At 49.0% G+C, this 11,508-nt stretch overlaps 1 protein-coding gene across 1 annotated transcript in view; it reads left to right on the forward strand.

The window, feature by feature from the left end:
• The first annotated feature begins 797 nt into the window (after positions 1–797).
• The window catches only part of Map3k5 (mitogen-activated protein kinase kinase kinase 5), a 197,370-nt gene continuing 186,659 nt past the window's right edge, over positions 798–11,508 (forward strand). The window contains exon 1 of the mRNA XM_021220921.2: positions 798–1,670. Coding sequence (XP_021076580.1) covers positions 1,190–1,670 — 481 coding nt within the window. The 5' untranslated portion in view covers positions 798–1,189. The remainder of the gene's footprint in view (positions 1,671–11,508) is intronic.

Genomic DNA, 11,508 nt, shown 5'->3' on the forward strand with positions numbered 1-11,508 from the left:
TAAGATGATATATGAGAATATTAAATCATTCAGCACTGGGGCCAATCAATTACTCATTAACGATAACAGCGTAAGCAACTGGAAATTTTACAATGAAAAGTACCAGCGACTGCCACGGATAAATTTAGCCGACCACTTCTAAATTTAGCGCCCCTGTCACTTATAAACCACTTTCCATTTGAGGCCTGGACGGTAGGACGCTCGTTGGATCCTCTCGCCTCTCCGCACGCGTGTAGCCACGGTGCATCCAGCGCCACCGCGCTGCCCACGAGCGGACCAGTGCGAGCGAGGCGCGGTGGCTGCGCCCAGCGCTGCAAACGCCCGGCGGGCTGACCCGGACAGTGCGGGTTAGAACCGCTTCTTTGGCTCCGTCCCGCAGCGGGGCGCACGCAGGGCTTCAGCCCTCTTTCCCCGTACTCTGAGGTCCCGGAGCAGTGGGTTCGGTCCAGGCTGCAGCTTCCCAGCAGCGCCCTCCTCAGGGGCGGGCCCTGGCTCTCGGTGCTGCAACGAGTGGGCGGCCACAGGCGGGTAGCCGAGAGGACGGGCGGCTGCGAGACGGTCGCTGGGACTCGGAAGGCGCGGCGACCCGGTGAAAGAGGAAAGGAAGGAAGGAAGGAGGAGGAGGAGGAGACGGAGTCGGTGCAAGGGATCTGTGGCGGAGCAGGGAGGCGGATCCTTTCGGGAGCGGCCACCACGGTTCCGGGACGCGGCTCGGGGCAGCCCGCCCACCGCGCGTAAGGTGTTCTCCAGGTAGCGCGGCACCCAGAGGGCGCCCTCGCCCGGCCCGCGCTCGGCAGGCGACGGCTCGCGGCTCCCCGAGCGCGGCGCCCTTGAGCCGCCTGGCTGCGCAGGTTGGCCGCCGACTGGTCCGCCCGCCAAGAGGAGGAAGCTCTCTGTCCCTTCCCGCTCGCCGCGGCCGGCGTCCCCACCCCGTGGACTCTCCACCCTGCAGCGGGCGAGCGGCGTGGCCACGGAGGCGCCGAGGAGGGGCGAGCCGCCGCCGGGCAGCGGCGTGGCCCCGGGGGACAGGGCGCCCGAGCGGAGGCGGCGGCGGGGCGGTGAAGGCGCGGCGCGCGATGGCAGCTGCCTAGCCCGGCGCGCGCGGAGCAGCCCGGAGCTGTGGCTGGCCAGACGGGGCGTCTGGGCTGGGGACCCCGGGGTCGCCGCCGTGACAGCCCGGCAGGCAGAGATGGGCACCGAAGCCGGCGAGGGCATCACTTTCTCCGTGCCGCCCTTTGCATCCGCGGGTTTCTGCACCATCCCGGAGGGCGGCAGCTGCCGGAGGGGAGGAGGAGCGGCGACGACGGCGGCGGCGGCGGAGGGCGAGCCGAGCCTGCAGCCCTTGCTTGTGCCGCCGCCGCCACCACCGCCACCGGGCAGTTTCTGGAACGTGGAGAGCGCGGCGGCTCCCAGCACCAGCTGCCCTACCACCGCCCCCGGGAGCAGCGCCACCCGAGGCCGGGGCAACTCTGGCAGCGGGGGCGGTCGGCGTACCACCGTGGCGTATGTGATCAACGAGGCGAGCCAGGGGCAGCTGGTGGTGGCGGAGAGCGAGGCCCTGCAGAGCCTGCGGGAGGCGTGCGAGGCGGTGGGCGCCACCCTGGAGACCCTGCATTTCGGGAAGCTGGACTTCGGGGAAACCGCCGTGTTGGACCGTTTTTACAATGCAGGTGAGTGGCAGCTCCTTGCTTTGCCCAGCCGGTTTCTCCTGACTGCCTTCGTTGGGGAGGATTTTTTGTTTTGTTTTGTTTTGTTTTGTTTTTCGTGGGCGGGAAGCAACCTTCCTATTTACATCACTCCTCACCTTGAGAGCGGCAAGAGGGGTTGCATGACTATTCAGGCCAGCTGCTCCTAGTCGAGGGTGTGCTGGTGCAAGACACTACTTGTGGGGGAGAGCCGCTGACTTACTCATTATCCGGCAGCGAAGACCCTGGGTCCAAGTACAAGGCTCAAAAAACACTTCCTCCCACCATTGCGAATAATTGCTTCAATCACTTCTCTTCAGTTAGGGGATGGGTAGGTTTTGCTTTTGCACACACACACACACACACCTGTGGCCCTCTGAAGTGTTCTGTTCTCTGTGCAGTCTTGGGGGTACAGAAATGCCCTTATGTTAAGCAGCCAACTGCGGTGCAGAGTTTCGGTTGAGTTTTCAAAGTGTGGCCTGACCTTCCCCAGCTCCTTGTCACCTTCGAGTTTTGGTGGCTTCAATTTCCCATTCTCTTACCACTTTGAACGGTCAAATAACTCCATGTTAGAGTAAAAGCACTGTAAAGTACACCAAATGTGTGTGATCTTTGTTAGAATCTTGCCCAAAGAACCAGTTTTTTTTTTTTTTTTTTTTTTTTTTTTAAATTACCTCAGATACTGTGGTGGGTGGAAGAGTTTATAATTTAGCATGGTTTAAAGAGTTCCCATGCAATTTTAATGACAGATTCGGTTGACTATTAAAGTGATTGTTAACGCAATCCACCGGAGGAGGAATGTCTCCCTTTTAGTCCGTTTCAGATTTCAAAAACTGTTAGAGAGTTCTAATGACTAAAGCAATTAGCCAGCCGTCTGTCAGCAAATGTTAGGAATGGTTGTGTGCTACTGAAATCCAATGGGATCAAGTAAATAGACATGCTAATTTTTATAATCGTGGTGGTGGGAAACCTGGTTTTTGTCTTCAAACACGGTGAGCCTCTTCCATTTGTGATCACAAGGTTTTATACTTCAGTCTAATTCTCTTACAGTCTCTTCAGAACACCTGAAGTAGGCTTGTGTCTGCTTTGGAATTCAGTCAAAGCTGAATATTTTAAGAACAAGAAGAACTTCATGTTAAGGAAGCCAGACTAAATAAACTGAGACTTTCTGGTTTGGGTATTTTTTAAAACAGTCTGTGTCTTCATAACTGAACATGAATATAATATATTATAGCTTGGTTCTTGGGGTGGCTAGCTATAAAAATTACATAAACATGACTTTTCTAAAAATTATAGCACTCTTGTTTTTGGATTATAATTTGGAAGACGCTTCAAAGGACCAAATGATATGAGAGGAAAAGAGCCAAATAAGAACTTGAGCTTATTTTTATTGCGATGATAGAGTAGGCTTATTTTTCCTAGGAGTTCAGAAAAAAAAAATTCTTAAACCCTCAGCTAATATGAAGGAAAGTTTCCTAACAAAGCTGTCCTCTGTTAGTCTTCAAATACCATCGCTGCAAAAGGAGAAAGGGTAGCTGGAGAGCAGGCATGTGAACTCTGCCTCACTCGGTCCTATGACCAGGCCTGGGAGGAGAGTACTATTTACTTATTGGAGGAGACTGGCCCTGGGACTCATAGTCAGTGGCTTGCCATTGAACAGTGCTGGCATTCAAAGTTCACGGGGGGCTCTGGTTGACTTTGTGCAGAGCACATTTGCTATTAGAATCAAGGGAAGTACTCCGTTTTCAGATCCTGGGCTCAAGAGCTGGCCAAGATCTTCAGAGACCTGTAGGTACAGTGAGGGACAGTGGAGAGGAAGTGCTCTGGGGACTCCCCTGTTAGTGGCCACCCTCCCAACCCATTGGTTCTTTCAACATAGTAAGGCCTGAGTCTAATCACTGCCCAGCTAGAAGATATCTTACTCAGCGTGAAGCTGTGTTGGAACGAAGATGTTGCCAGTTCACTCTAACCCTTGGTTTTTCTAAACTGAAGGCATGAGTAGGCCAGTTTGGGGTTTCCCCTGATTTCTAAGAGAGTAACTGCTCTCCTTCTACCAATGGCTGGTCAACTGTTGCTCAAAAGCTGGTCAACTGTTCTACTTTCTGTCAGAGACCAGATAGTTAAGTATTCTAGACTCTGAGGTTTTTCAGGTTTCTGACACAGGTTTCCAACCCAGCTGTGAGAACTGCTGTAAACAGTCTTTAAAGAGATGATTGTACCGTTGATAGTTGGAGCTCAGCCTGGGCTCCTCAGTGACTCAAAGGCCACACAATGAGACTCTTTTTTTTTTCCAGAAACATAAACCAAATCAAGCAAGCAAGAGAGCGTGACTGTGGATACGCAAACTGTACTAGTAGATGATAGTAGCTTGCAGGCCGGCTAAGCATATTAACTTTGGGGCCTTGGAACATGCCCTGGGTCATGCCAGCCTCTTCTGCCCTACCTCATCTGGAGATTGAGTCCTTGTTGGGCACTTGGAAGGGCATGGCCCCTCCTGGCGAAACTGAGTGTCCAGTTATGCTCTGGGCCATATACTCACAAGAAAGGCCTTCTGTGCCTTGCAGTAGAGTTTCTTTATCTGAAAAGTTTACCAGGGTAGAAGTGGAGAGAAAACTGAATCGCGTGTTGGAGATTCCCCTGAATCCTGAATGGATTTGTGAGAGCGAGAAAGCATGAATATCATGATAAGGGCTTTGGGGACTGGATTCTGGTCCAGTCTCTTCTGTAATCCTGAGTGAGTCAATTCAGACTTTTAGAGGAGTAGATGGTTGGAATGATCTGTTCTTTAAAAAAATCTCAGTATTGTTACTACAAGTGACTCGTTGTACTTCATAGAGATTCATGACTGCTCCTTTATGGCCTGCCCCTGGTCCTGAGGAGATCTGAATTGGGGAGGAGGGTGTCGGGGGTGGGAACCTTTGACTTGACTGTCACAGAGCCTGTGAGGGCCGTCCAGAAGCCAGAACTTTCCAGCACTCAGGGTAGCTTTTGAAAGGCAATAGGAGAAGCCAGACGAGAGAATAAGCAGGAACAGCCCAACCTGGGTCTTGCTTAGTTGTTATTTCTTCTCCAGTGCCAGGAATCCCACCTGGAGGCCTTGTGCATACCAGACAGGAGCTCTGCCACCGAGCTGCAGATCAGAGCCTGGACGACTGCATTTGGAAAAGGACAGAGCCTGAGTAGTCCAGTTTAGAACAAAAAAACAAAACAAAACAAACAAACAAACAAACAAAAAAAACAGAAAAGAGAGTGCTGGTATTGTTAGAACATTCCCCTATTTTCTGTCCTGATGTCTTTGAAGACTACACTAGAGTTAAAGTAGTCACTGAAGTATGGATTTTATTATTATTTATTCTGGCTTGTTTCTTGACTATGTCTGCCATTCTGTTCTGTCAAGTAGAGCTGACTCATGCTTAATTAATGCTGCTATGAAAAACATGTATGTGTCCTAAAGGTAGTTATAGCTTTACATATAAGAGAGTATTATCACTCAGAGGTGGCAGATAGCAAGCCAAACCACACACCTGCTCCAAGCCCCTTGTGTGGTAGGCAGTAAAATTCTGTAAAGGCCACACTTGTGTCAGTAATACAAGGTGCTGCCTTTGTGGACAGATGGTAAATGCTCAGAGTTTGAAGTTACTGTGCAATGGAGGATCCTTGACGGTCCAGTCCTCTGGCTTCTACCTCCTGAGTGCTAGGTTTACAGTCATCCATTTAAGTAGCACAGGGGATTGACAAGCAAACATTCCCAGCTCTTACAAATACTTAATGGGCCCTAGCTTTGTGCGCATTGCTGGAATGGCCTTCATTATCTCGGTACTTTGCATATGAAAACGCTGGACCATGATTCTGTGTATTCACTTCAGTTAATGTGTGATTTAAGATTAATTTCACACCTTTCCACAGAACCAACTGTTCCAGGTAGCAGATCCTGGAGCTCGCCTCTAGGAAGCCTTGATAGCCCAAATGTGCAGAACCCATTCACTCCTGTAAGCATTCAGGAAATGTTCTTGATCCCTTACTCTGGGGTTTGGAGAAGTGCACATCAGTGACTTTTGCTCTAATGCAGATTTTGGTTGCATCTTTGGCGTTGGTCGGAGGAACATCAACTTGGATTAGATGTAGGGGCCAAGAGAGGATGCAGGGAAAGAAAGAGGAGAAGCCAGCAAGAAATCAAAACATGGCGTTCATCACTTTCAGCTTTCTCTCTAGCTTACTCATTGCTGTCAAGTCCCTGCCGACGCAAGACTTAGGGACCTGGCTTGACTCGAAGCCACCTCCCTCCCTCTTGGTGGGCACTGGATTAGATGGACTGTCTACTTCCCCTTTCCCTGCCCTGAGCCATTATTGCATCTCTGGGCCCTTCCTCTTAGGCTGACTCACTAAAGATAGCAATCTCTTCCTCGGTCTTTCGTGCCGCAGCAATAGCTGGCAGCCGGAAGGAAGCATGTGCTAGTTGAAGTTTTCATCCGCGTTGTGCCGACTGTGGAGTAGAGTTCGTGCTGAGAGTGGCCCATATGCTGCTGTGCCAGTGCCAGGGTGGCATCTGACCTGCCGAGGCTTTGCCTCGTTTGCTTCCGCCTCCCCCCACATCCCCTTAGGACTTCCAGTTTTGTTTGGTAAAATAAAGCATGACCCTTTACCTGTCTACCCTAGACTGAGTTCTTGAAAGTCTCGCTGCTGACTTCTGCACTTCTGTTTTCCAGTCCAGCCCAGATTTTGTAATGAGGTCTTTTGCTTTCAGGGAGAGGATGAAGCGATGAAATGTGTATTCCTAACCAGATGGTTGTTCCCATGAACCAGTTAAAAAAACAAAACAACCCCCCCCCAAAAAAAAAAAACCTCAAGAGAACTGAAATGGAAATGTATTTGCCAAGACTTTATTTCTCTAACTGAGGGTATTATAGCATAAAGAAAGAAAGAGAAACAACATAATCTCCTTAAAAAGGAAAGATGTTTTTATACTAAAAAAAAATCAGATTGTAAAGGATGGGCACAGTGGCTCACTGGGTAAAGTTCGTGCTACACATACATGAGGACCGGAGTTCAGATCCTCAGAGCCCACATGGAAGCCGAGAATGGAAAGGGAACCTATTTATCCTAGTGTTGGAGACCTGAGGGTTGTAGGGGCTCGCTGGTTAGCCGGTCTTGCTAAAATGGCATCCTCAGGTTGAGTGAGGGACCCCATAAAGGAAGGCTCCTGATGTTGACCTCTGTCCTCTCCACATATAAGCACAGGTAAACACCAACGCAATTCAGGTAGAGACTGGGGCACATAACTCAAGGCCAGAACAGGTGCCTAGCATTGGGAAGGACCCGAGTTTAGTCTCCTGCACTGCAGTCAGCAACACCAGCAACCACACAAGAGGATGACGACAACGAGAAAACTCTTGACGTGTGCCCAAGCTGGCAGTCTTAACACAGAGGTGGAGGCAGGGGGAGCATGGTTCAAGCCCATGCTCAGTTATATGACCATTTTGAAATCAGTCTGGACTATGTTAAGACCATGCCCAAGAGAGAGAGGGGGTAGGAGGAGTGGAGGAAGCAAAAGAGAATAGAGGGTAGGTCTTTGCATATAGTAAATGGATAGAAAAAGTCAGCATTATTCATTTGCCCATAATACCATGGGAGAGTGAAAGCTTGGTTTTGCCAATCAGTGTAGCAGTTAGCAGTCTCAACTTCTGGCCTGAACTGTCTGCGGCCTCTGTGCTTCTCAGTCACTTTAATTTTCAAGAGAGACAAGCTTTCAAGAGTACAACTTTCAAAGGAAGAACCCAATAAGTTCATTGAAACCAAGCAACTGGCCTCCCCACCTCTGTCTAGTTAGACTTTAAAAAGAGGCCTCGACCCTGCGTTCACCCACACGCGTTCTCTTCATGCACTGACTTACCGTGAGTCAGCTGTTGCTGTCCCATCGAAACACAGAGCCCAGGGCTCCCTCCGGCTTTCTTGGCTAACTGGCTAGCCGAAACGAAGTATGAGTTTCCTCAACAAAATTTAATAGAAACCCTGCAAGGAGAAAAAAAAAAAAAAGAAGTGTGGGGGAGACGAATCTAAAAAGAAAAGTTCTCAGTATATAAAAAAATAGATTTCCTTTTTAAGAGCTCCCATTTCTTACTCAAAATAACCAAGCACAGATCGTCAGGACGTCACGACTGGCCTTGCTTCCTGTTCCTATGATTGTGGTTCCTGTCCTCAGCGTGGCTGGCTTGGCCTGCTTGAGACATTGTCGTCTGATAGCCAGGGCTGGTTCCCTCTCTAGGTGAGACCCATGTGTGAAGCACGGCGCTGTCTTTCCTCACCAGAGGTCTTGGCTGGTGACAGTTTCCTGGGAGTTTGCTGACACAGGTCAGTTCCTCTGTGGTAGCCACAGGGACTAGGCCCCCGCTTCCTGTTCCCAGAGGCCTGGTTTGAGCCCGGTTCCGTTCTTGTTTGGGCTCAGTTGGTTCATAGTTTCTTTGTGGTACAGTGGGATATCGACAAGTCTAGATGAATGTGCAAGCCTTTCCACAAAGCTCTGTGCAGTCTTAGTGCTTCATCTAGCCTGTCTCCTCAAACATTGGTCCAAAGCAGCAGAACTATAGGTGACTTCTTTCTTGGCCAGGGATTCTAAGACTTTCTTCCCTCCCCTCCAGGCCCTTCTTCCCCTCCCCGATCATTTTTATATTAACTTAAAGAAAAAGCATAAAAGCTAAGAGACCAAACCCAAGCTACATTGAGGTGATTATCTTAAGGGAGACAAGAGGTAGTTGAGAGTGTAAAAACCATCTCCTACATAGCAGGGCAGGCCCCTGAGACTCAGGGTGTCAGGACGTATTCCTTCCAAGCAAATGTCTTCTCTTACAGTGGGTAATCAATAATAAGGAAAGCTATTGCCCTGGATACATGAACCATTCATTCAGACGGTTGGAGCCCAGCGAGTCTGGAAATGCCCATGACAACTCAGTGCTTTCCAGCCCCCTTAGCCCCCTTCATACCTGTCAACTTCTTGCTCAGCAGATACCCGGGAGAGCCGCCCCAGTGAGTATCAGGGAATACCTGCCCATTGGCTCACTGACCACAAACTATGTGAAACCAAGGATTTCCTAAGCCAGAAAACTCTTCCTCATTTAAGAATCTCGATTACATTGGAGCCTGGGAGGCGACTATTTATGTAACGTGTCTACTGTGCAAGCTCAAGGGCCTGGCTGGGTCCAGAGATTGAGAATCCACATTACGGAAAGGAAGGAAAGAAGAAGAGGAGGNGTCTTCCAATACAGTGAAGGGATGGAAGGAAGTCTGTCTGTCTTCCAATACAGTGAAGGGATGGAAGGAAGTCTGTCTGTCTTCCAATACAGTGATGGGGTTCCTGCACTGACTGTCACACGATGGGAAAGATGGATGTGAAGATTAGTGTCATTACTAATTTAAGTATTTAGATGTTTATTAATTTTCCATAATTGAGAGAGACAAAGATAGAATGAGAGAGAGAAGAGAGAGAAGAGCGAGAAGAGAAGAGAAGAGAAGAAGAAGAAGAAGAAGAAGAAAGAGAGAGAGAGAGAGAGAGAGAGAGAGAGAGAGAGAGAGAGAACGCGCGCAAGCGAGAGCATGACTGGATTCCTGTTCAGAGATTCTGACTGAGCCTTGTATGGATGGAGTCACTAACTCACTTTCCAGGTGATTTTGACGGACTCACATGTCCACAGAGGATCTAAACGGAAGAAAATAAAGAACTATGTGTGCTTTCTTTTCTATGGCAAAGATGCAAGTAAGGAATATGGGAGAGCAAACAAGCTAGCCTGAGGTTAGGGGAGGGGAGGGGAGGGGAGGGGAGGGAAAGTTAGAGCCAGGTGTGGTAGCTGACTCCTGTAACTCCAGTGCCAGAGGGTGGTGTTGTAGGAGGATATAGATCCCTGCAGCTCATTGGCCAGCTAGTCTAGCCAAACCAGTGAACTTATAGGTTTAGTGAGAGACCCTATTTCAGAACTGAAAGATAGTGATGGAAGACAGCTAGCCCTTAACCTTGACCCTCCACATGTATGTGCATGTGCACCCTCCCAAACATGCACACATGCACACTGACGTGTGCGCAGTTAAAAACACTGGTTGCTCTTACACAGCTTTGCTGTTTGATAAGGGTCTCCCTTTGTAACCCATCTCACCCTGGCAATCCTCCTGTCTCAGCTCAGTGTTGGAATTATTAGTACGCACCACTATACCCAGCTCAAATGCCTCTTGATGTCATATTCAAGCTTTCTAACTTGTTTATTGTGAGAAGTATAGTTTAGAGCCTGGAGAGCCAGGACCAGCAGAGCCAGAGCCTAGAGAGTCAGATCCTGGAGAGTCGGGCCCAGCAGAGCCAATACCAGCAGAACCATTCTTGTTTCTCATGGCTGCTGCTTTCATCCCCACCTTGGCATTTCTGTGTGTCTTGGTCACACTGGTACACAGATGATGTCACATGGCCAGCTCAGAATCCAAATTGGATATATATTACATTAGCATTAATCGAGCCGCCAAATAGGAATCAAATCTTTCCAACTTTTAAATCACCCAGGTTGTTTCTCCACTGTCACGGTTGGTATATGTACAGCGTGCCAAAGTACCTCAGGTGTCCTCTGGGGTGACAGACATTTAAAACACAGGTCTGACCTATTAGTCCATGAGGGTAGCCGCTGTGAGGGTCTGCCGTGGCAGTGACGCTTCCCTCTGGTCTCTTCTTGCTAACACGTTTCAGTGACTTCTTACTGACACCAGGTGACATTTTCCTATCAGCACCATCAAAAGAGACAAATGTTGATTACCAGTTGCTCGGACTCATGCTTTGTTCCAGGGAAGTCTTCAGTCAGATTCTGAGTCAAGGAGTCAAATGGATCACAGATGATGAGAGACTGACCGAAGAGACCTTTTTTGTGGAAAGATGCACAGAGGCAGGCAAGGACCACAGCCTGTTCCCCCTTTTCTGAGTCCGATTTGCTTACCCCTAATGTGAGAACACATGCCTAGTAGTTCAGGTCTGAGACAGTAGGTACATGAAGAGCTTTGAAATAGAAGGTGTAAGTCTTTGGGAATAAAAAGGTTTATGTGTCTGTTTCCATGGGAACAAGTGATGTGGAAGAAGTCAAGAATTCCCTGTATTCCACATTCCCCACTACCCAACTAACTAGAAACAACAGTAACAGCAAGAAACAGCCTCAGGGCTGGTCATCTGCCTCAATAGGAGAGCCTCCATCTGCCATGGCCCTGGGATTGGTCCCCAGTTCCTCTAAAATAATTCAATAATCTTAAAACGTAACTCAGACCAACTCAGTAATAGAGCATTGGAGAGGTGCAGCAGACATTCAGACATGCATGCAGGCCTCTGCCTAAAGACCGCGGCTGTTAAACATGTGGATAGAGTTGGGCCAATTCTCTTGGAGTCATTCTGGTTTTTTGTTTTGTTTTGTTTTTTTCCAGATAGGGTTTCTCTGTGTAGCCCTGGCTGTCCTGGAACTCACTTTGTAGACCAGGCTGGCCTCGAACTCCAAAATCCGCCTGCCTCTGCCTCCTAAGTGTTGGGATTAAAGGTGTGTGCCACCACCGCTTGGCTCTTAGAGCCATTCTGGAGAAAACTAAGATCTCCTTTTAACTTTGTCAGTTTCCCTTCCTGGGAAAACCCTTTCTTCCTGGAAAGTGCTCCATTGTTCTATTGTAAACTAATACTTTCAAGTTTGTAAAGCCACAAACCTACACAAATATGTGAACTATTTAGTTAACTCGTTTAAGAATGTATGTGTGCATGTGTGCACTCACCTGGTTTTAGAGACAACAGATAAGTCTTCTCTCTCTCTCTCTCTTTCTTTCT

Source organism: Mus pahari, chromosome 21 (assembly GCF_900095145.1).
Source record: "Mus pahari chromosome 21, PAHARI_EIJ_v1.1, whole genome shotgun sequence".
In the NCBI taxonomy this organism is placed as follows: Eukaryota; Metazoa; Chordata; class Mammalia; order Rodentia; family Muridae; genus Mus; species Mus pahari.